This window comes from Callospermophilus lateralis, chromosome 3 (assembly GCF_048772815.1).
Source record: "Callospermophilus lateralis isolate mCalLat2 chromosome 3, mCalLat2.hap1, whole genome shotgun sequence".
NCBI classification, from domain to species: domain Eukaryota; kingdom Metazoa; phylum Chordata; class Mammalia; order Rodentia; family Sciuridae; genus Callospermophilus; species Callospermophilus lateralis.
Window position 1 is genome coordinate 183,738,934 of NC_135307.1, and position 24,730 is coordinate 183,763,663.

At 45.6% G+C, this 24,730-nt stretch overlaps 1 protein-coding gene across 2 annotated transcripts in view; it reads left to right on the plus strand.

Annotated features, from left to right (window-relative positions):
- The first annotated feature begins 235 nt into the window (after positions 1-235).
- Mybl2 (MYB proto-oncogene like 2) overlaps positions 236-24,730 on the plus strand; it is a 35,022-nt gene continuing 10,527 nt past the window's right edge. For both annotated transcript variants that reach the window (XM_076849108.1, XM_076849109.1), the window contains exons 1-8: positions 236-438; positions 4,122-4,215; positions 9,485-9,556; positions 10,341-10,433; positions 12,016-12,236; positions 17,014-17,176; positions 21,325-21,612; positions 22,891-23,316. In XM_076849108.1, coding sequence (XP_076705223.1) covers positions 419-438; positions 4,122-4,215; positions 9,485-9,556; positions 10,341-10,433; positions 12,016-12,236; positions 17,014-17,176; positions 21,325-21,612; positions 22,891-23,316 — 1,377 coding nt within the window. In that variant the 5' untranslated portion in view covers positions 236-418. The remainder of the gene's footprint in view (positions 439-4,121; positions 4,216-9,484; positions 9,557-10,340; positions 10,434-12,015; positions 12,237-17,013; positions 17,177-21,324; positions 21,613-22,890; positions 23,317-24,730) is intronic.

A 24,730-nucleotide genomic window follows, 5' to 3' on the forward strand; every position in this document is an offset into this window, starting at 1 on the left:
GGTCTAAGTCACGTGGCACCCTGTAAGGACGCACGTCTCCCAAGGCGATACCTCCGGCGGGGTTGGCCGGGTCCTGCCCTGCCCTTCCCTAAGGTCTGGCCCGCCCCTCCCTGAGGTCCGGCTCGCAAGCTCCTCCCTCCTGGAGACCCCACCCCTGCCTTAGGCCCCGCCCCTACGCTCGCGCGCCAGGCCCGGGCGGCGCCGAAGCGCTTGGCGGGAGATAGGAAAGTGCTTCTGTGCGCGCCGGTGGCGGCCACAGTTCCTGCGAGCGGTCGGCGGGACCTGCGGGTACTCTGACACCTCGGAGCACGGCCCAGGGCCCGGAGCGGCCGGAGCAGTTCGTGTCCTGACCCCGGCCCGGCTCCCGCTCCGGGCTCAGCCGCGGGCGGGCGAGCGCGGCGCGGCCCGGGCCGGGGGGATGTCTCGGCGGACTCGCGGGTGAGCGGAGCCGGGTGGGCTGGGGTCCTCCTCTTCCCTAGCTGCCTCGCCGGGGCTGGTACGACCGCGACTAGATGGTGGTGGAGGGGTTCCGGCGGAAAATGCTGCGTCCCCGTCCAGTCGACACTGGGTCGCGCGCAAAGCCAAGGGGCTCTTGAGACCCCTACCTCGGTCTTGGGCCTTCTGGGCCTGGGAGCTGGAACAGGCGGGTCTCCAGAGACCAGGACCAAGTCCTGTATGATGTCATTTTGTCTCCCGCCTAATTTCGGGGTGGGGGTGGGACGCCCAGTGTCGGCTGGAAAGTCCTTTATTGGGAAGGGAGGCCACCCATGGGGAGGGAGAGTGATTAGCCAAGTCACAGCGGATGGGAGGCCAAATACTGGGGTACTCTTGTCGTTCAAGCCCAGTTGTGGTTCACATTTGCCCATAGGTATTTCTGCTCACATTCCGGGAAGCACAGAGCCCCCGAGCCCTCTTCCCCAACTGAGGAGTGTGCCAAGTGGGGGTTCCATTGTCTCTCCCACTTGGGTCACGCATCTGGCTCGGTTTAGTTTCAGAGACCTCTCTCTCTTCCGGTTCCACACGAGTTTTGGGCAGCTGGGGTTGAAGGTACAGAAATTGATGAGTATCTGGACCGCTCTGCCAGCAGCCCCTGGGGCAGTGAGAGGAATTGCGGCTCCATTTTACTCATTCTCCAGAGAATAAGCAATAAGCGGCAGAGTCGACCTGGACCTGAGTTCTGGTCTTTTCAGCCTGTCTGGGAGAGGGGTCAGTGGGATCCAGCCATGTTCCCTCCCTGGGTCTGTGCAACCCAATAACCTTAGCTTGGTCTTCAGATGGGTGATGCTGGCCTTCACAGGCTGAGGTTACATATCTGAGAAGCCCTTTTTGCTGACTTTCCCCAGCGTTCCTCCCCACTGCGAAGCATATGGTTCTTGGGCAATGGTCAGGATATCTGGCACAGGGACTGTCTTCCAGTTTGCCAGGGCAGCTCCAATGACCAGGAAGAGTTTTTCAGGAAGTGTTAACTCCAGGAATCACTTCCCTAGACCATCTCCAACTCCTCTGTAACTTCTCTCCTGGTACCCCCTTCCATGTGAGGGATGCCTGCTGCACCCAGGCACTCTACAAGCCTCAGCTCTTGGTCATGCTGGCTGTGACTGTCCTGTGCCCCAGTGCCCCATTTCTCACTCAACCTTCTCATTTGGCCCTGGAGCAGAGCCCAGTACATCCAAGGGCAAGAGAAAGGTTATATTGCACCAAAATTTTTGTGGTTGTCACCACAAACAAGCTTTTACTTTTAAAGTGGAGATTTTAAGATGAGGACTTTGCAGTTAAGGAAGTTCAGACCCTGGCCGTGGATTTGGCAAATGGCATAACTCCTGTGAACCTGAATTTCCACATCTGTTACTTGGGTACAGTGAGAATGGGAAGTGGATGGCCAGCACCAGTGGGTGACAGTAGTATATTATCTCACAAACTTCTAGTTCTGAGATGCTGTCCTCATTACACCAAATTAGAGCACTAGAGTATCCACACTGGATAGGACATTGGACAGGACATTGGCTAAGCTGGGCCTTGTGCTGGTTACTGGCGAAGCAAAGATTATTTCTGTCAGCAAGGAGTTTTTGTGGGCAGTTGATTTTAAAGCCAATTTTATTCTGTTATTAGAATCTTTTAGATTTTGTCTATACTACCAGTGGTGGTAGACTTGTGAATTGGGTCAGGAACGATAGAGCAAAACTCAATTCCAGATCCTTCTGTGACCAATATATTATGAGGCTTAAGACACTTTTCTCTACCAACTGAGCTATATCCCCAGCCCCAAATTAGCCATTCTTAATGACCAGTAGGCAGCAGCTTTACACATTTATTTATTCATTTCTGTATCCAGTCATGCCCTAGGCAAACATGTCTTCAAGGTCTTTTAGTGACAAATTCCAGGATACGAAGGTGGAGCTGACCTTTGTGGTTGGTGTAAACACAGGCAGTTGCAACTAAGGGTCTGAGGGTTTCTTCATTCTGTGGGACTGTGAGAGTGGCTAGGAAGTAATGCTGAGTTCTGGGGAAGAAGAGGAAGGAATAGAGATTAAAGGAAGCCTTTTAGGGAACAAGAGCTGTTTTGCTTTGTTTGTTTGGAAAACTGTAGGCTTTTCTCAGTTTACAAATGCCTGACCTAGGAATGTACCTGTTAAAGGTAATTTAAGGCAGGTTCTGCTAGTAGAGCTAGGGGAGGTCACCAGCCTTCTGTGAACACCTGACATAACTTGGAGGTATGCATCATCTCCAATTTTGTAGCCATTAAACAAGATAAATATGACTTTTTGGAGCAGGAAAACTGCCTGTTAGGAGTAAAATCCCTAGAATGCAGATACTTATACTGATTTTTCTCTCCGTTAACTCTGTAAGTGTGTAGGCCAGGATTAAAAAGGGATATACAAAAATGGATTTAATTACTGAGAATGTTTTTAAAATGTTTTTCCCAAGTAATTAATAAAATTAATAGTCTCTTCTTTTTTTGGTACTGGGGATTGAACCCAGTGGTGCTTAACCACTGAGCCACATTCCCAGCCCTTTTTACTTTTTTTTTTTTTGTCGTTGTAGATGGACACATGCCTTCATTTTATTTTTTTATTTTTATGTGGTGCCAAGGATCAAACCCAATGCCTCACACATGCTAAGCAAGTGCTCTTCCACTGAGCTACAGCCCCAGCCCTACTTCTTATTTTGATAGGGTCTTGCTAAATTGCTTAGGACTTCCCTAGTTACTGAGGTTGATCTTGAACTTGGAATTCTCCTACTTTAGCCTTCTGAGTTGGTGGGATTATAGGTGTACACCACCACATCCAGCTTCCAAGTAACTAATATTAAAATTCTGGTGCTTGATGATTGCATACATTATCTATATCCATCTATCTATCTATCTATCTATATATCTTTAATTAATTAATTTATTTTTATGTGGTGCTGAGGATGGAACCTGGGGCCTCGCCCATGTTAGGGGAGTGCTCTACAGCTGAGCCACAATCCCAGCCCCTGTATACATTATCTTTAAAATATCCATTGCAAATATAAATTCATTGAAAAGAAAATATTGACTGGAAATCATGTTTGTGTGTTACTGGAAATTGAACCAAGGGTGTTCTGTTACTGAGCCACACATCCCCAGCCCTTTTTATTTTTTATTTCTAGATAGGGTCTTCCTAAATTGCTCAGGCTGCTCTGGAACTTGTGATCCTCCTGCCTCAGTGCCCTGAGTCAATAGGATTATAGGTATGCAACCCCATGTTCAACTAGGAATCTGGTTTTGAATATCATGAAATTCTTTTATTTTTTGGTGGTGCTGGGAGTCAAACCCAGCCTTCACACATGCTTGGCAAACACTCTACCAATAAACTTCATCTCCAGCCCTTAATTATTTTCTTGTAGCTTTTGAAATCATTAGAGTGTTCCTGAAAATAAAGAATAAGGAAGAAAATAAAGCAAACCACAACCTTATTTCATTAAAAAAATTTTTAAAGAGAGGAAGGTAAAAGTGTACCTACTTTTTAAAAAGCAGAGTAAGTAAAAGGCTGCCTCCCCAAACCTTTCTCTAGAGTTGTCTGGCTGCTGGGCACACAGTCCATTCGTGATGTAAAAGCTTGTGGACACTGTCCTTGACCTTTAGCTCACTCTTCCTGCAGTGAGGAGCTTGATGAGCTGCACTACCAGGACATTGACTCAGACGTTCTGGAGCAGAAAGACAGCAAGTGCAAGGTTAAATGGACCCATGAGGAGGTGAGTGCCATAGCAACTCCTTAGAGCTGGGAAGAAGAGGGTTGATGGCAGCTGGGTGCCTGGCCAGACAGCTGAGCCGGGGTTTTCTACCTGATGTCCCCACTGATGGGATGAAGAGGAAGAGCCAGTGGAAGAAGTGGGTGGGTCCTCTGCTTCTCCCCTTTACCTCTTCTCAGAGCATTCTTGGGCAGTCTTTTATGAGGATGGAGTGGGTGGGGTATGTGTTTCAGACCTCAGGGCCAATAGTTCCTTTTGTGTTGCCTGAAAGTCTGGTGTATCCTGCATTATGTGTATTATGGATATTGATTGTGCTTATTATCCTTATTATCCTCCCCCCCCCCCCCCCCCGTACTTGGGATTGAACCCAGGAATGCTTTACCACTGAGCATCCTCTTTTTTTTTTTTTTTTTTTTTTGTAATTTTGAGCCAGTCTCTCTGAGTTGCTTAGGGTCTTGAACTTGGAATTCTCCTGCTTCAGCCTCCTGTGTTTCTGGGACTGCAGACATCCACCACCTTGCCTGGTACTCTTTGGGTAATTTACAAATACGGATTTGTTGATCTCACCATTCTAGAAGCTTGGAGATTGAGGATGATTGGTTGTAGCTGGTGAAGGCTTCTTGCTGATGGGGACTTTGCTTGCCCTGAGGTAGTGTAGGGCATTCACATGGCAAGAGAAGGGCCTCATACAAGAGACAGTCAGTTGGGCAAGACTGACAGTGCACACCTGTAATCCCATTGACTCAGGAGGCTGAGATAGAAGGCTTGCAAGTTCAAGGCCAGCCTGGGCAACTTATCGAGATGCTGTCTCAAAATAGAAAAAGAAAAAAGGACAGGGGTGGTACCACCCCTGGGTTCAATCCCCAGTGCTGGAAAAAAAAAAGATTTTTTTTTTGACAGAGCTACTATCAAGATGTTAGCCCATTGATTCATTTATCCATGAATGAATGAATTAATCCACTTATTAGGACAGAGACATGACCTAATCACCTCTTCATACCTCACAAATATAAATTTTCTCATGAGGTTTGGTAGGAACATCCGACACAGCACCTTTGGAATGCAGGAGCACCTGCCAAATCTACCACCCCCTCTTTATTTTTTAAATTAATCATATTGAATCTTTTTTTTTTTTTTTTAATATTTATTTATTTTAGTTCTCGGCGGACACAACATCTTTGTTTGTATGTGGTGCTGAGGATCGAACCCGGGCCGCACGCATGCCAGGCGAGCGCGCTACCGCTTGAGCCACATCCCCAGCCCCAATCATATTGAATCTTATAACATGAAGCTCTGAATTGATTTTCTACTAGATATATTTTTTATTCTTTAAAAGAAGTATTGAAAGTATAATTTATTATTTGTGTTAATGAAGTATAATTTGTATATAATCAAATGAAGAGTCTTGCATAAGTTTTTTTTGGAGGGATGTGTTTTTATTCTGCTTAGATTCATAAATAATTTCATTGGGTGGGTGAAGGTTTGGTTTTTATAGAAATGTCAGGCCTTTTCTTTTTATTTCTTTGTGGGTTTTTTTGGTACTGATGGTTGAAACTAGGGCCTATGTATACTAAGCACATTGTATATAATTGAATAATTGTTCTTGTTTGTCTTTTTTTTTTTTTTTTGGTTGGTGGGTCAGGATGGAACCAGGGCCTCTTGTGTGCTAAGCAAGTGTTCTACCACTGAGATACACCACCCCCACTCCAGGTGCACCTTTTAAATTAAACAATTTGACTGGTATTGGTAAATACATACTCACGTAAACACCACCCTTATTATCCCAAAAGTTATCTTGTGTCATTTTGTGATCAGGCAATTACTGATCTAATATCTGAGTTTGTGCCTATGCTTGAACATCCTATAAATGGAATCACACAGTTGTATTCTTTTGTATCTGACTTTTTCTCCCCTAGTAGTCAGTATTGAACCCAGGGGTGCTTTACCACTGAGTTACACCCACAGCCCTTTATATTTTTAGACAGGATCTCACTAAGTTACCAAGGCTGGGCTCAAACATGTTACAGTTTCTTTCTCTCTCTCTTTTTTTTTGTACCAGGGATTGTACCCCAGGGCTCTTTAGCAACTGAACCATGTATCCAGTCCTTTTTATATTTTATTTGAGATGGGATCTCAGGATCTTGCTAAATTGCTTAGGACCTTGCTAAATTGCTAAGGCTGGCCTTGAATTTACAATCTTTTCTCCTTAGCCTCCTGAGTAGCTGGGATTACAGGTATACACCACTGTGCCTGGCTTGTATCTAGCTTATTTTGCTCAGCACAATGTTGCATGATTGAGTAGTTTATCCATTTTTATTACTGGGTAACTTCCATTATTTGTGTGAACTTTTTTGTTTTTTTAATTACCAGGGATTAAACTCAGGAGTACTCAATCACAGAGCCACAACCCCAGCCCTATTTTGTATGTTATTTAGAGACAGGGTCTCAGTGAATTGCTTGGTGCCTCCCTTTTGCTGAGGCTGCTTAGAAGTTGTGATACTCCTGGGCTGGGGATGTGGCTCACACGGTAGCGCGCTCCCCTGGCATGCGTGCAGCCTGGGTTCAATCCTCAGCACCACACACAAACAAAGATGTTGTGTCCGCCGAGAACTAAAAAAAAATAAATATTAAAAAATTCTCTCTCTCTCTCCCACCCTCTTAAAAAAAAAAAAAGAAGCTGTGATACTCCTGCCTTAGCCTCCAGAGCCGCTGAGATTATGGGAGTGTGCCACCGCGCCCAATTTGCATGTACATTTTACCTGTTTGTGGCTGTTTGGACTTTTGTAGTTTTTGCTAATTGTGGATAATGTTTATATGAAGATTCTTGCATAAGTTTTGTTTGTTTTGTTTTTTGCTTGTGAATGTGTGTTTTGATTCCTCTTGGAAGATTAATAGTGTTCATATATTGGGTATTGGTTTAACTTTATAGAAACCACCATACCTTTTCTTTTAACTTTCCTTTTTTTTGCGGGGGGAGGGGCGGTGGGTATTGGGATTTGAAACTAGGGGCACACTAAGCACATACCCTATCACTGAGCAGTACGCTACAGCAGACCTTTTCCTTAACTGGTTGTTCCATTTTAGACTCCTGTTCTTGTCTTTTTATTCCACTTCTGTTTTCCTTGATGTGTTTAGTTGTAGGCCTGTTTGTTTGTTAGTTTAAAATTTGCTTTATAAGGCTGGCATGGTGTCCGAGGCCTGTAATCCCTGTTACTCTTGAGGATGGGGGATCACTTGAGATCAGGAGTTTGAGGCCAGACCAGGCAACATAGTTGTTCCTCTTATACAAACCAACCAGCCAACAAAAATCTTTTTCTATATGAGGTATAAATCCCTTTTCAATCCTCCAAGATGTTTCTTCAAATACTAAACATGCCTTTCTGTTCCTGCCTCAGGGCAGCACTACCCCTGGGCTGGAGAGGAGACTGTAGTCATCCCTGTGGGCAGGGCCAGTGTTCAGCTGCTGCTCACCGGGGGAGTTTCCCCTCTGTTTCACACTGAGTGAGGCTCCTAGCACTTGGAGGTACTTGCTGATTGTTGGATGAGGGGATGTTGTACCTTTCAAAGGAGAAATTACAGCTCCCTGAGAGGTTAGGGAGTGCTTGAAAGTGACCTTTGAGCTCAGGGTGAGGATTTGGAAATTCATTTGTGAGGGAAGACAAACTGGAAAAAACTGGGTAAGTCAGAGTAGGAAATGGTTGTGGATAAAGAAAAGTGAGTTCAGGAGTCCAATTCTGGAGTGACAGGCTTTTGAAGGGGAAGTGTTGAGTGAGGTAGGTGAAAAGAGATCAGTTCCTAGAGGGCCTTGAATTTGGGGCTCAGAAACTCTGGGAGTTTGCAGTTTGGAGCCATGGGAGGTTTTATTTAATTCTTTTTTTGGTTGAGAGGTACAGAGGATTGAACCAGGGGTGCTTTACCACTGATCTGCATCCCCAGTCCTTTTTATTTTTTATTTTGAGACGGGGTCTCACTAAGTTGCTGAGGCTGGCCTAGAACTTGGAATTCTCCTGCCTCAACCTTCCAAGTCTCTGCAATTATTATAGGTGTGTACTACCACTCTTGGAAGATTTTTTTTTTAAAAATCAATTTGAGGAATGCTTCTTGTAAAAACAACCACAGCCTTTTAAATACAATTCAATGAGTTTCCACAGGTACTTACATTACTGCCATGAATCTACTAGTATTATCATGTTTTAGAATATTTCCATTACCCCCAATAGCTCTCCCTCCCCCACTGGCCTCAGTCAACAACTGACTACCTTTTTGTCCCTTTAGCTTAGATTATGTTTTCTAGAATTTCACATGCATGTAATTATATAGCATCTTTTTATGTCTGACTTCTTTGACTCATCATCATGATACTGAGATTCATGTTGTGTGAATCAATGTTAATTTTCTGGAGTACCAGGGATTGAACTCGGGAGCCCTCAATTACTGAGCAACATCCCCAGCCCTATTTTGTATTTTATTTAGAGACACTGAGTTGCTTAGTGCCTCACTTTTGCTGAGCCTGGCTTTGAACTCGAGATTCTCTTCCTCAGCCTCTCAAGCTGCTGGGATTATAGCTGTGTGCCACCATTCCTGGCCGAAGAATATTTTGACAGCTTCTGTTTTGCCTTCCAGCTACTTTGTGTGTGTGTGTGTGTGTGTGTGTGTGTGTGTGCGCGCGCGCGCGCGCGCTGGGGATCAAACCCAGGGCCTTGGGCATGCAAGGCAAGCACTCTACCAACTGAGCTCTATCCCCAGCCTATCCTTTCAGCTACTTTTGATTCTGCCATAAAATCTGGTCTTGGTATGATAAGGGCTTTCATATACACTCTGCCTTCTTTCAACTCTTTTCCTTCTGCAGCAGCCAAAGGGAACTTTGTAACAAGCACATGGAACCTTAACTGTGCATTGCCCAAATTGTACCAGTGGCTTTAGGAGGTAGAGGCCTAAATTCTACCTGTGGTCTGGCTCCTGCCATCCCTTCTAGAACCATTTTGCATTCCAGCTATACTGCATTTCTTTGGAACCTTCCCTTGGTCTTCCTGGTTAGGCAATCACTATACCCCTGTATAGAGAAGGGGGGCATTATGGGCAGTTTGATTAGCATCTGCCTCCTTCTAGATTGTAAGCCTTATGAGCTCCTGTCAGATTTGTTGCTGGCTATTGCTGTGACTAGCATCTGGCACAGAGTAAGTGCTCACTTCAAGAGTGGATAAAAGAGGCTGTATCAGGGGTGGCTGCGAGACTTCCTGTACATATGAGCTGGTCTTCCTTTCATTGGCAGGATGAGCAGCTGAGGGCTCTGGTGAGGCAGTTTGGACAGCAAGACTGGAAGTTCTTGGCCAGCCACTTTCCCGTGAGTAGGCCTCTCTGGAGCCCCTTTGTAGGACAAGGGTCTGGGTAACCAGTGTGTCCCAGGACTTTTCTTCCCATACCGGTTTGAGGAAGCCTACCAGAAATGTTTCTCAGCTACTTCAGCATGCCTGGGAGCCTTTAGGCTCAGAGACATTTGCAGTATGTGGTTGATGGCCTATTTGCATTTCTTCTTGCAAAACTGGAGAGAATAGATGCTTCATTTTCTCTACAGAGGGGAAGTGATACTTGCAGCAGATTTCACAGTGGGGGCCCTGAAGAGCTGGCTAGTCCCTCCACATCTGAACATTTAGAGCCCCCTGAGGATGAGGGGCCCCCGCTGGCACCCCTAACACCCAGGCTGTAGGTGACTGGAGGCAGGAGTATCACTGTAGCTCCCATCTGGGTGACGGTTGGGGTTCCTCAGACAGCTCAGGGGCAGAGTCAGCAGAGCCCTCTCCCCCTTCAGCTCCCTGTCTTGTAGGTTATCTGAACATTTCAAGGAATAAACATGCTTCCCCAGAAAACAGGGATTCCTTCATGCCCCACAAAGCTTCTGTAGAAGGGTCCTCTGTGCTTAGGTGGTAGGAAGTGGCTTTCCACAGGGGCCTGAGTTCATCCTGCTTTATAGTAAAGGGAAAGCACCCATGTTCTGTCATGTGGGAGTGTAGCATGTGATGGGTGCTTGGGGTAAGTGCACCCACCTGAGGCCCCAGGGCCCTGAGCCCAGTGTTCAGCCAGAGTCCAGTTATCCTAGAAGTTTTCACAGGTTCCTGTTCCCTTCCCAGAACCGCACGGACCAGCAATGCCAGTACCGATGGCTGAGGGTTTTGAATCCAGACCTTGTCAAAGGGCCATGGACCAAAGAGGAAGACCAGAAGGTAACTATTGACTTGGCGCTGCACAGAGGGTGGGACTTTACTCACCTCCAGTGATCTGGGCATTGTGAGGCTGCCCTGCCTGGTGGCAGGGGTGTCCACTTAAACGGTGGATGTGACTCATCCTGTTTGTCAGTCTGAACTGGGCCATACTATCCAGCTCTGGCCCCAAGGCTCAGAGCCTCAGAGTGTCTAAATCTCCTCACTCCTTACATATGGGCTCAGGGCTGCTGGATGAGTTACCCGACTTTTTCCCATTCATGAAAGGAAACAGCTGCCGTACCTGCTGTAACAGTGAACAGGTGATGTGCATGAGGGGCTTGCTCAGCAGGCAGTGGTTGCTGATCTCCTTTATTGTGATGTAAAGGAGCTCAGAGCTTCTGGGGTGCCTTGTTTGTTGGGAGCACCATAGTCCTTTGAGATGGGCAGAAGATGAACTCTCAGTCCCATTTTATAAGTGGGGAGACCCAAGGCTCAAAGAGGGTTGAGGATTTGTTCACCCTAGGAAGGGCAGCTCCATGACCGTCCTGGGCTGTTTTTTGGGAGTTCCTCATCTGGGTCTTCTCCCCCACGTCAGTCCAGAGATTCCATTCCGTGGTTGTAGGTACAGCACCCAAAGAAAGCAGGAAGGAGAAGGAAGCTAGATATGTTAAAATTGCTTTTAGAATCCTTTCTTTTTTCTGGTACTAAGATTGAACCCGGGGTGCTTTACCACTGAACTATATCCCCAGTCCTTTTTATTTTTTTATTTTGAAAAAGGTTTTACCGAATTTTGGAGGGTCTTGCTAAGTTGCCCAGCTGGCCTCAAACTTGCAGTCCTCCTTTCTCAGCTTTTTTCATTGGGATTACAGGCATGCACTACCAAGTTCAGCTCCTTTTTTTTCCTCTTTAATCAAGTAATGTGTGGTTGCTCTAAATGTTTAAACTACACAGAAATAGATTTGAATAATTCTCACCCAAATCCCTTTGCCCAGAAGGGTCTGTCTTTCTTAGTGTGCTGTGACCTATGTGTACATGAGAATGTATATAGAGAGAATTTGTGAGGGGCCTGGTCTGATTCTGGTGGCTACATTTGTTGTGGTTTGTGTTCTGAGCCACGGGGCCTGACTGAGAGGCAGTTGGGAACTGAAATCAAGCCATAGTTAGTTGTGCCTTGGGGTTCTACCCTCTTGATCTCCACAGAAGTGCTGCAGGGGATTGTGGCACCTGAGGTATGTCTGGCAGGAGGAAGACATGTCTCCTACACTTAGTTCACATAGCTCTGCAGTGGCAGAGATCCTTGGGTACTGTGGGTTGGAGCCTTGTAGGCTGGCTTGAGCTCTGAGGAGGAAGGCAGGAGGACCTTGGGGATCCTTTTCCTTTCTTTGGTTTATTTAGGCCATAACTGACAGGGACATGGACTCAGTCACATGGACTACACAAAGTCCTCTGAGCAGCATCCCCATTAACTCCCATGATACTTGAGGGGGGGTGCGGCCAGTGGTGCCTCTCAACAGCCACAGTGAGGCTCATGTGGATGTAAAGATACTGAAGAGTGGGTGAGGGAAGTGCTGGTCCTGCTGGTTCACAGAGACTCTTCTCCAAGGTCATTGAGCTGGTCAAGAAGTATGGCACAAAGAAGTGGACGCTGATTGCCAAGCACCTGAAGGGCCGGCTGGGAAAGCAGTGCCGGGAGCGCTGGCACAACCACCTCAACCCTGAGGTGAAGAAGTCCTGCTGGACCGAGGAAGAGGACCGCATCATTTGTGAGGCCCACAAGGTGCTGGGCAACCGATGGGCTGAGATTGCCAAGATGCTGCCGGGGAGGTGAGCTGCCTTCTGGAGGCTTAGGGACTGGTGCAGGCAGGGTGATGGTCCAGGAGGCAAGGCCCGTGCTTCCTTGAGTGTACTGCGGTCCTATACTCTGTTCTGTACTTTCCATCCAGCCTTTTCTCCAGGTAGCCCAGAGGCATCATTGTCAGGAGAAAAAGTGCGTCCCCCAGGCTTCCTGATCTTAGAAAGACAGACAGTACCAAGGGAGGCCACAGCCAGAAATCAGTTTGTACTACAATCCACTGGAAGGTTGTAATGAGAAACTTCAGTTCTTTCTCCACCTTCTACTGAAACATATCTTTTTTTACTTCTGGTTTTTACTTCTACATTTATTAACGATATGTTGTTTCTTTTTGAATCTTGGTTTTCAGCTATAGGAGAAAATTTAGATTTCTTAGACTTTCCTACCCTTCAAACCTCCCTGTTGCCCCAGTATACTATGGAAATTTTTACTTAAAGACAAAGTGCTTATAGTATTCTAATATCTAAGGTGTTTCCTTCTTCTCTGACATTTGCTTTTCTTGGAGTTAATGTTTGCCTTGTTTTTTGATTTACACAGTTTCTAAGTCTTATAGCTCTTGTGTGTTTCTTAGTGGCCCATCATGTCCTTAGAGTATCCATAAGTGCTATTTTTCAAATGCTTAGAATGAATCAGGCAATATTTTTTACTGTTTTCTTCAGAGAACCAATCATGGATTTATCTTTGCTTTTCCATTTGCCAGTTTCTTTCCAGGAATCCTGCCCTGTTGTGACCTTGGAGCATTCCTTTGCCTCCCTCCTGTTGTTAGCTCCCTCCTCTTTCTTTATTTCCTTCCTTGTTTTGGTGAAGCACATTCTTTATTAGGATCCTGAGATAAGTACAAGGAAGGTAAATTTTTGGTAATGGCATGGCCAAAGGTGTCTCCATTCTACCTCACGTTTGACTGATAGCTTGGATGAATACAGAGTTTGGAAATAATTTCCTTCAGAATATTGAAAGCATTTGTTCTAGTCACTTTTTTTTGCTATTGTGACTGGAAGATCTAACAAAAACAATTTTAAAGCAGGAAAAGTTTATTTGGGGGTTCACAGTTTCAGAAGTCTCAGACCATAGGAAGCTAGCTCCATCCCCTGGGGCTCCAGGTGAGGCAGAGTATTGTGGCAAAAGAGTGTGGGGGAGGGAAGTGGCTCTAGACTTGATGGTTAGGAAGCAGAGAAAGGAGAGCTCAGCTCAGCTCAGCTCAGGAAATATATCTCCCAAAGACATGTAGAAATCTTTTACAGAAAAAGCAATAAGGTATAATAAAACTGAGTTCTACTCTTCCTCCTTTCCTGTATTTTAAATGTCCTCATTTAGCTGGTGGGATGTTGCTCAGTTGTCCAGCTCTTGCCTAACAAGCATAAGAATCTGGTTCAATCCCCAGCATTACAAAACAACAAATCTCTCTATATATTTTCCTTATCTATAAAATGAATATGATAGTAAACTCCTTTGAGAATATTTTAGGAATAAAGAAATTCATGAGCACCACTTGAAACCTCGTAACGACCGTATTATGAGGTTTTTAATAATTGTGGCTTTTATAATTACCATTGTTATTTTTATTCTTTTTAGACATACATGACAGAGTAGAGTGTACTTTGGCATATTATCCATCCAGTGGATTGTGGCTTATCCTAATGAGGATCCTATTTTTGTGGTTGTACATGATGCAGAGTTACCCTTATCATGTATTCAAATACAAGGAAGGATAGGAAAGTTATGTCATGATTAACTCTACTGTCCTTCCTATTCCCCTCCCTGCCCACTTCCCTTCATTCCCCTTTGTCTAATCCAGTAGACTTCTATTCTTCCCCTCCTCACCCTCTCTTGTGTGTTAACATCCATGTATCAGAGACAACATTTACCTTTGGTTTTTTGGGACTGGCTTATTCCACTCACCATAGTGTTCTCCAGTTCCATTTGTTTACTGGAAAATGCCCTAATCTCATTCTTCTTTATAGCTGAGTAATAGTCCATTGTGTGTATGTTTTGTTCTTTCTTTCCAAATCCTTCTTTGGAAATCATTCTGATCAAGAAGTCTTATAAAGTCACACTTTTGTTTACTTTTTTTATACTGGAGATTGAACTCAGGCACTCAACTGCTGAGCCACACCCCTAGCCCTATTTTGTATTTTATTTAGAGACAGGGTCCCACTGAGTTGCTAAGCACCTCGCATTGCTGAGGCTGGCTTTGAACTCGTGTTCCTCCCAAGCCACCACACCTGGTACTTTTGTTTTCATTTTCTGGCCCTGTTTTTATTTTGTATTTGTAACAACTTATTTTACAATTGGTGTTATGTTTTTTGAAAATACTGCTCCCTTCCTGCATTGTCTGCTTTTCCTGTGTTTCTTTTTGTTTTGCTAGTTTTCATTTCATTTTGGAGGCTTCTTTGAAAGTCCGCTGATCCTTGACTGGCTATTAATCTTCAGGAACCAGTTGTTAAAAGTGGTTTGGAAGCCCACTGCACACAGGCTGTGCTTATCTGCTGGTGGGCTCTGCGTCACGGAGTGACTGAGTATCCACTGGCCTTATAGAGATGCATGAGTTCTTCAGATTGATGCCCTAGAGCTCCAGAGACTGGTGGAAATTCTAGATCAAGAGATGGGGAAGGTATAGGGGTCTCCCCTCCAGTGTTAGGATTTTCATTCAGTCCCAGTTTCACCCTGGTGCATCATCCCAGCCCTTGGCTGTGGCCAGGGTGCCCAATCATTTCTTCCTTGAGAATAAACCTTCCTTCTGCTTGCAGGGACTTGTAAAGGTCTGTTTGCTGCTGTCTTCTACCCTGGTCTCATTCTTGGGCATTTTTGCCATATTGTATTTTGTTTCATTCTGGTTCCTTTCTTTGTCATGGCAGTAAAGTCCTGGGAGGGAGAGGAAACAAAGTTCCAGGTCATTTTTCTCCTGAAGTCAGGAATTTTGTTTTCATAATTCAGTGCCTGAGTATATCGTCTTTTGGGGGCGATATACTTAGGTTGGAGATGCAGGCCTCTTACGCTAAATAACCTGGTTGGCCTTGCAGATGCCACTAACCTCGCCTTGATCTGTCGGCACCCTTAGTCACGTGGTAGTCCTTAGCGCCCCTCTCTCTCTCTCTCTCTCTCTCTCTCTCTCTCTCAATCCCTCAAACACCATAAACTCTTCCTGACAACTCTGCTGCTCTGTGGGCCTGGAGGACCCTGCCGCCTTGTCCCTGCTGTGTGGCTCCTGGGTTCTTGTCCTTCATTCTCAGCAGGGTAGGGGTATTACTTCTTTAGTGAAGTTTTCTCTGTCCTTCCAAAACTGGTCAGGTCCTGGTGACCTCTGTGTGGTGCAGTGCTCTACCTTTCTTCCAAGGAATTCTACCGTAATTGCAGGTAGATTTAATGCCTATCTCCTCCACTAGAAGAGACGAAATGGCAACCATTCAGTCTCATTGGCTGGTGTATCCCCAGTAACTGGAATGATTCTCGGTGTACCATGGGTGCTTCATAAATACCTGTGAGCAGAGGCATGAGTTTGGAGCACCCTGGACTCTGACCTGGTGGGTGGGAGGGCTTGGGAGATGTTGTAGTTTGGGTTTTCTAGTGGTCAGGAACCAGAGACAGAGATGCAAGTACAAGGAATTTACTAAGGAAAGGCTGTCACTTGTTAGGGAAAAAGTGGAGAAGAACAGGGAAAGCGTGGAGCAAGAGTGGGGTCTCTGGTAAAGTCTGGTCTTGGCCTGAACGAGGCCAAGGTGTGCGGGTGGGGCACATGAACAGTAGGGGTGTGTGTGCATGCAGGGGTTTGGTAGCTCCTGGACATCTCTGGTTGTCTTCCAAGGCCATTCTCTAGAGAAAAAGTCATAGGTAGAAGCTGTTGGCAGCAAAACAGCTGCTGGGGGCTGGGTGTACTGTACACTTGGGGGATCTGGGCGAAGCACCAGCATCCCATGCCCCACATGCTGCCCAGCCAGCACTGTCCTGTAGGGCCAGAGCACGAATGGCCAGAGATACAGACCCTCCTTAGACTTCTTGCTCAGTTAAGCTGTTACTCTCTTCTGGTCACATCTCAGCGGAAAAGCACTCTGCTCAGAACCCGAAGAAGGCAGTGCTCTGCGCTGCTGGGACACTGCGGCACAGCTGGACTGCCACGTGCACCACTCGCCTGTGCACCACAGTGTCCTGTGTCTCTACAGTGCATGCTGTGTGCTTCTGTACTTCTGCATGCTGGTTGTACTAACCCTGTCCTGCTCTGTGCTTTTCCTCTATCATCCTCCTCTGTATACTATTTATACCTCTGCTGATGTGTCCTCATCATCCATTAGTGATGGAACATGAAAAGTATATTTTTTTTAGATAAAGAGGCTCAGAGGTAGACAGTAAGTGGTCTTTGTACCCTCTCTGACCATTCATAAGTCTGTGAGCTGAACAAGGCTTGCATGCAACGTGATTGTGAGACTGATGTCAGGGGTCAGTAGTCAGTAGTTTGCTTATGGTTTTTGCAGATTCAAAATGGCCCAGGGGTTGGGGGGAATAAGAGTTGCAAATATATTTTAGATTTTGCCATTTTGACAGAGCCTAAATAATACATTTTGTTTACTTCATAAAGATGGGTGGAAATTCTTGAGGGCTAGAAGCAGACATTGCCTTAGAGCTGTGACACCTTAGAGTTCATCCAGATATACCTTCATGTACAGAAGTGAAACTCAGTTCAGGGAAATTGCAGTGTGCCTCAGGGTGCACCAGCCAAGAGCTCGGGGTTCAGAGGTCCTTGGTTTTCCCCTGCAGGACAGACAATGCCGTGAAGAATCACTGGAATTCCACCATCAAAAGGAAGGTGGACACGGGAGGCTTCCTCAGTGACTCCAAAGACTGCAAACCTCCTGTGTACTTGTTGCTGGAGCTCGAAGACAAGGACAGCCACCAGAGTGCCCAGCCTGCAGAAGGCCAGGTGAGATGGCTGTACCATAGCCCAGCCTTGGCTTCACCTCCAGTTTGTTTCATTTCACGTATATCTGATACCATCTCATAGAACACCTTATCTACATCAGTTATCCAGGTTCTGCTACAGGGTTCAATGTGGCCTGTGTTTCTAGGACCTTTTCTTATAATAGACATCCACACATATTTTTGTGCCTATAGGCGAAGGAGAACAGAGCTGTCTGGTGTGGAGACTGAAACTTAGGCTGCGGAAGGGGCGTTCTCAGTCTCCTGTCCTCATTAGCAGCTCCTTCTTACCTGTTGCTCTTTCTAGTCCTAAGATTGAAAGCATTTTTGCAGTTAAAAAAAGAGAAAAACAAAGCAAAAAAAAAAAAAAGCATGCAGTCATGTTTAGTTTCCACCACAATTGAGACCGAATTCTCTGTGCTGCTGTTGGTTGGCCTTTTTCCTATCCCTAACTTCCTAATCTGTTTTTCCTCTCTGTAATTTTGCCTTTTCTGGACAGTCATATAAATGAAACCTTAAAGCTTTACATTTAAAATTTAAAAACAAAACCAATATATGCACATGTTAATATACCTTCGTCCCACACCTCAGTGGTAAAGCACCCTGGGTTCAATCCCCAGAATCAAAAAAAGAAAAAAGAAACAAAAAGCAAGTCAAGGCAAATGAACACATTAAGCGAAAACAGTCACCCTCACTAGTCAAAACATTACATTACGTGTATACATATAAAAGCTTATATGCCACACAAATATTCCATTGTAGACAGATAAATATATGTGATTTGTATTTTTTAATTATGACTTTTTGTTTGCTTGTTTTTGCAGTGCTGGGGACTGAACCCAGGACCTAGCTCATCATAAGCAAGTGCTCTAATAGTTTGGCCACACCCCCAGACCTGTCAATTATGTCTTAACAAAGGGGGAGGAGATTAAAAAAAAAAAACTCAAAAATAAGCAATGATAATGTTTTTTGGTGCACATAAGACTGGCATGTATATTATGCCACCACAGTCAGCACTAACAACAATGTGTGAAACAACCAGTCCCACATTGTCACCATAAGGACAAAATGGAGCCCAGTGCAGTGATACACGCCTATAATCCCAGCTACTCAGGGTGCCAAGGGAGGAAGATGGCAAATTCAAGGTCAATCTGGGCAACCTAACAAGACCCTGTCTCAAAATTTAAAATAAAAAGGGTTGCTGAGGTTGGCCTCAAACTTGTGGTCCTCCTGCCTCAGCCTCTTGAGTTATAAGGGTTACAGGCCTTCGCCACCATACCTATTATGGTTTGTCTTATTTCTTATTGATTTCAAATGTATTTATTCTATATATTAAAATTCTATCCCTTTATCTTGTAGTAAATTTCCCATTGTGTTGGTAGCTTCCTCATCTATTTATTTTATAAAGGTTAGAAAGGTAAAACAGACATCAAGTCACCCTGAGTTGAGAGTTCTGCTGTTTTTTTTTTTTTTTAAGAGAGAGTGAGAGAGAGAATTTTAATATTTTATTTTTTAGTTTTCGGCGGACACAACATCTTTGTTTGTATGTGGTGCTGAGGATCGAACCCGGGCCGCACGCATGCCAGGCGAGCGTGCTACCACTTGAGCCACATCCCCAGCCCCAAGTTCTGCTGTTTTTGATAGTGTATGTAGTTACACGTAGTCATCAGCACAATCAATACTAAACATTTTATCAACCCCAAGTCCAAAGTGTAGTTGCCCACTCTCTCTGATCTGGTCCTCTGAAGCCATCTGCCTATTGTTTGTAATTTTGCCTTTATAAGGAGGTTGTACACATGGAACCATATACATAGTCAGCTCTCTTGTGGTACTTTTTCACTTGGCATAATATATTTAGGAATTATCCATGTTGTTGTGTTTATCTGTAGTATTCCCTTATATTGATGAGTAATATTCTGTTGTAGGGATGTACTGCAGTTTATCAATTTACCAGCTGAGGGACATTTTTTTCAGGTAGTGTTTACAAATAAAGTTACTAGAAACATCCCTTTATGGGTTTTTGGTTTTTGTTGTGCTGTTTGTTGAACCCAGGGCTTTGCGTATGGTAGGCAATTGCTCTGCCTCTGAGCTATATTCTTAGCTCTGGGTATAGGTTTTTGCTTGAATAAGTTTCCGTTCCTTTTATATAAATATAGTAAGTATTTTCCTAACTTTATAGAAGCTACAAAACTGGTTTCCTAAGTGGTGTTCTTGTTCTTGTTCTTCTTTTTTTTTTTCAATATTTATTTTTTAGTTGCAATTGGACACAATACTTTTATTTATTTATTTATTTTTATTTTTAAATTTTTTTTTTTTTTTAAGAGAAAGAGAATTTTAATATTTATTTTTTAGTTTTCGGCAGACACAACATCTTTTGTTTGTATGTGGTGCTGAGGATCGAACCCGGGCTGCACGCATGCCTGGCGAGCGCGCTACCACTTGAGCCACATCCCCAGCCCTATTTATTTATTTATTTTTATGTGGTGCTGAGGATTGAACCCAGGGCCTTGCACGTGCTAGGCGAGTGCTCTACTGCTGAGCCACAACCCCCCAGCCCTGTTCTTTTAGTTTTTTGTTTTGTTTTGTTTTTGATAATGGATTGAACTGAAGGGTACTTTACTACTGAGCTACATCCCCAGTCCTTTTTATTGTTTATTTTGAAACAGCATTTTGTTAAGTTGCAGAGGGTTTCACTAAGTTGCCCAGGCTGGCCTTGAATTTGTAATCCTCATGCCTTAGTCTCCCAAGCCAGTGGGATTGCAGGTGTGTGCTTGACCCTAAGTGATGGTGTCTTGATGGCAGTTTTTAAACAGTGTTTTTGGCATCTCATCTGCCCCATTATAGATAGCATTTAAAAGTTTTTAATCTGACCTGTTATCTGTCTTCTCTTTTTTTCTGTGTCATGCATTCACTTGACAGCAGTGAAATTAACAGCTACCATTTCAATCAAGAACTTTAAGCGTCCTTGCTGATCTGCATAATGTCCTTTCGTGGAGAACCTTGGTGTCTTCATTTTACAGGCATCGAGGTCACACTACTTGCCCAAGGTCAGCTATTCAGGGGCAAAGCTGTTTCTGAATCTAGGGCCTGTGCTCTCTGCCTAGCCTCATTGGTTCCCTATTAATGTGGCATCCTGCTCCTTGTTCTCCACATGGCCTTGGTTAATCACATATGCCATTTTTTTCTTTTTCCAGAATTTTTATTGTAGAATCAAGAAGAGTACTGTGAACCACCATTTACCCAGCATTCAACTTCATCTTTGATAGTTGCTAATGCTTGGCTACCCTTGGTACCCTGTACTTCTGCTCATTCTCCTGGATTGAATTATTTTAACCCCTAGATTTCACATACTTAAGGATGTATTGTTATTAGATAGGTTTTTTTTTTTCCTTAAAAGCACAATCACAAATCCTTGCACAATTATTTTCTTAAGATCATGATAGACTTAACCAGTTATGAGAAACTATCAATAATAAGCTTATAATGAGGTAGGAAATGAATATAAATTCATGTGAAAGAGCATAACAGTATGACGACAACTGTGTCACAAACTTGCCATACAAAAGATGAAATAGAAGCTGGGCACATAAATAGCATATGCTTGTAATCTCAGCAGCTCAGGAGGCTGAGGCAGGAGGATCACGAATTGAAAGCCAGCCTCGGCAACTTAGCGAGGACCTAAGCAACTCAGTGAGACCCTGTTTCTAAATAAAATACAAAATAGAGGATGTGGCTCAGTGGTCAGGTGTCCCTGAATTCAATCTCTGATCCGTCTGCATACCCCAACCCGAGAAAAAAAAAAAAACCCAAAACCATTCACTTACAGTAGTATGAAGCCATAGTATAGCTTCAATCAGTTCAGGGACTTTGACATTGATTCTGGACTTTTACCTCATGCACAGTCCATGTGCCACCCTTTCCCATATTCATTCTGGGACTGTGTATTTAGCTGTTCTGTTGCTTTCATTAGCCTTCTTGTCTCACAACATTGATACTTTTTGAAGTGTGCAGTGTGGCTAGTTATTTTATAGAATGTCTCTCATTTGGGGTTCATGTGAGTTGCTTGTTACTAGATTGAAGTTGTGTATTTTTAGCTGGAAACTGCTACATAGTCTATATCTCATAACAAAAATATACCCTTGTGTCTACCAGGAAAATCTCATGACCAGCTGGCCCTCAGCACCCATTACCATAAAGGAAGAGGAGGGTAGTGAGGGGGAAGCTGTGGCAACTGCCGTGTCTAAGGAGCAGGAGCCTGTCCCTGCAGAGCTGGATGGAGTCCACACCCCAGAGCTACTGGAGGAGTTCCCCAAGCATGAAGACCAGGAGGGCTCCCCCCCAGAAACCAGCCTACCCTACAAGTGGGTGGTGGAGGCTGCAAACCTCCTCATCCCTGCTGTGGGGTCCAGCTTCTCTGAAGCCCTGGACTTGATCGAGTCGGTATGTTGGCCAGAGCAGCTCACAGTGGGCGCAGAGAATCCCCAGCAGGGAGCATTTTCCTCACGGACCTGTATCTTTTCCTTCACTCTGTCATCCTACTACCATTTACTGACCCGATGTGAGTAACCACCCTGAGCAGGGCCTGAAGACACTGACTTGGTCACCATGAAATTTTCGCCCTCTGTTATGAGCATCAGGATGTGCACGGTGCACCTGTCCCCTGTGGACATCACCCGGTGGGATGGGAAGGCCTTCCCAGAGGAGAGCACTACATGAGTCCACAAGGACGAGTGGCAGGTTAACAGCACAGGACACACATGGTTAGGTTTCCCTCGAGAGGCCCAGGAGGTTCCAGCTTTAGGGCTGCTTCTGGAGTGATAGGTGGTCTGTTGCTGCTCAGGGTAAGCAGCCGGTCTCCGTGTAAGGTTGCCGCATGAGCTGGGGCTTGGACTCCTTTGTGGAGAGCCCCTCAGTGGGGGCTGCACCTCTTGCATCATCCAGGAATCTGGCTGAGCTGTGTGGCTCAGAACTCAGGTTCTTTCCATAGTTACTCTCTGTTGCTGAAGGGAAATTGCAGCCAGTGAGAAACCTGCCACCCCCTGCTCCAGGCCAATCCTGTGGGATGTGCTTCTGGTGTATCAGATGCTGTCAGTTCCAGGATCTTCTTGAGATTAGGGTGTGGGCCTGAGGTCTCCTTGCCCTGAGCTGGCTTCCACCTTTAAGAATGAACCTCCTCTGCCTCCAGCAAGTCCCAAGGACCAGAAATGCTGCTAGGCTGAATCCACTGAGGGCCACACCTCCAAGACCAGAGCAGAGCCCCCTCTCTAGAAGCCTTTGGGCTTGCACTGTCATTTCCTGGGTAAAGGTAGAAAGACTTGAGGTGACTCGGGTCTGTTCTCAGAAGTCCAGTGCCAGTTTCTTGGTCTGAAAATAGGAAAAGTCTTGTTTCCCCAGCAGGATTGTTGGGATTGAAACTACTTAGAAGTGCCCCAAGGAGGCCACTGTGATTGCCCTTCCATTGCTCTATTTTGATTTCTAAAAGTAACTATGAAAATAAGTGCTGGGGATATAGCTCAGTGGTAGGGCACTCACTTAACATGCACGAACGAGGTCCTGGGTTCAATCCCTAGTGCCACCAAAGACTCTTTGAGGAAATGCATGGAAATGTTAATAATTGGTTTGGGGCTGAGGGACCATGTTTACTCCTAAGTATCTTCCTTTCTGAATGGTTGTACTGTATTAAAAGTAGTGTAATTCCTAACCTTCCTCTCTGGCCAGGACCCCGATGCTTGGTGTGACCTGAGTAAGTTCGACCTCCCCGAGGAGCCCTCTGTAGGGGGCAGCGTTGACAGCAGCCCGGGGCAGCCCCAAGCATCATTACAGCCGCAGCAGCAGCAACAGGCACTGCCAGTCCGCCAGCCCGCTGCCTCGGCACCAAACGTCACAGAGTACCGCCTGGATGGCCACACCATCTCGGACCTGAGCCGGAGCAGCCGGGGTGAACTGATCCCTATCTCCCCCAGCACTGAAGTGGGAGGCTTGGGTATTGGCACGCCACCCTCCATGCTGAAGCGGCAGAAGAAGCGGCGAGTGGCTTTGTCCCCTGTCACAGAGAACAGTGCCAGTATGTCATTTTTGGACTCCTGCAACAGCCTCACCCCTAAGAGCACACCTGTAAAGACTCTCCCCTTCTCACCCTCCCAGGTATGTATCCCTGGCTCAGGGCCTGACACACAAGCATGCACTGTTCAGCCAGTATTCACTGAGCAGCTGCTGTATGCCTGGCCCTGTGCTCCATGTTCAGAACTCAGTGATGTGCAGAAACAGATTTGGCCCTGCCCTTGGGGAGTTTACACTGTGGCAGGAAGACTCAACTGTGATAAGAGGTATGAAGGAGGTAGCTTGTGGTGCTGTGCATGCATCTAAGCTGGGGAGCCAGGAGGGCTTTCAGGAGGTGGAGCAACCAGCAGATGACTGCTGGGAGAAGATCCTGCTCTTTGACCACCTGTTCCACAGCAGCTTTGCCAGTACCCCAGGGAGCTGAATTGCAGATGACAGGTAGTCAGTACTGGGGACAGGCTCAAGGTGAATTAACCAAACTACAGTGTAGAAAATGGGGAATGCTGAGTCATCAAGAGCTTGCAAAGAGCTAGCCAGGTCCTGGGTCTGTCTCCAGGGGCTTTGTAGTATATGTTGAGTGTTGGGGGAGCCAGGAAGGACGCCAGGTCTTTTCTAAGGGTCAGGGGAGGCACCCAAGCTTCCTGGAAAGCGGTGTTAGAGCTGGGACTCCTTTCCTCTATCACCTTGACCAAGAGTAAAATTGCTGGAAGAGGTGGGGGCAGGATGGGCCTCAGAGACTGGGTGTGTCCTAGGTTACATGCTGCCCTGGGGCAGTGGGAGGACAGGTAGGTCCTGTGTGCCTGGCCCCCCTCGCTCCATGTTCAGAACTCCCTAAACCTGACTGGTGGGCTGAGACAAGGGGTCTGGCCCTCTGTGAGGCCGTGGGGGCGTTCAGGCCCAACAGTGGCATAAAGCAGATGGGCCTCTGTCCTGGAGGGATTGAGGCTCAGATTATGGTTCGAAGTGGCTGATGGTGTTTCCTGGGGAAGTCCTGTTTCAGTTTGCCAGGTGTGTCATATTAAAGTACTATAGTCTGGGTGGCTTAGATGGCAGAAATGTGTTTTCCTTCAGTAGAAGCCCAGGATCAAGGTGTGAGCAGCCTTGGTTCTAAGGTCTCTTTCTGTCTTAACCGTTCCTCCACTGTGTGACTTTTGTCTTTTTTCTTAAAATCCCTTATTTTATAATTTTCTTATAAGAACACCAATTGTATTGGGTTAGAATGGGTGAAGGCCCACCCTAATGTCTTTTTAAAAAATTAATTACCTTCTTAAAATTTGCATTTCCAGGCTGGGGTCCAGAAGTCAGCGGTAGCATATATGAGGCCCAGGTTTGATCTTCAGTACTGAAAAACAAAACTGAAGTCCCCATCTCCAAGTATAGTCCCATTCTGAAGTGCTGGGGTTTGGATGTCAATATGTGAGCCTGAGAGGGACATAGTTCAGTCCATGACACATTCTTGAGTGGGGTCCTGGGTGGAGAAGGAAGACAGAAGAGCTTT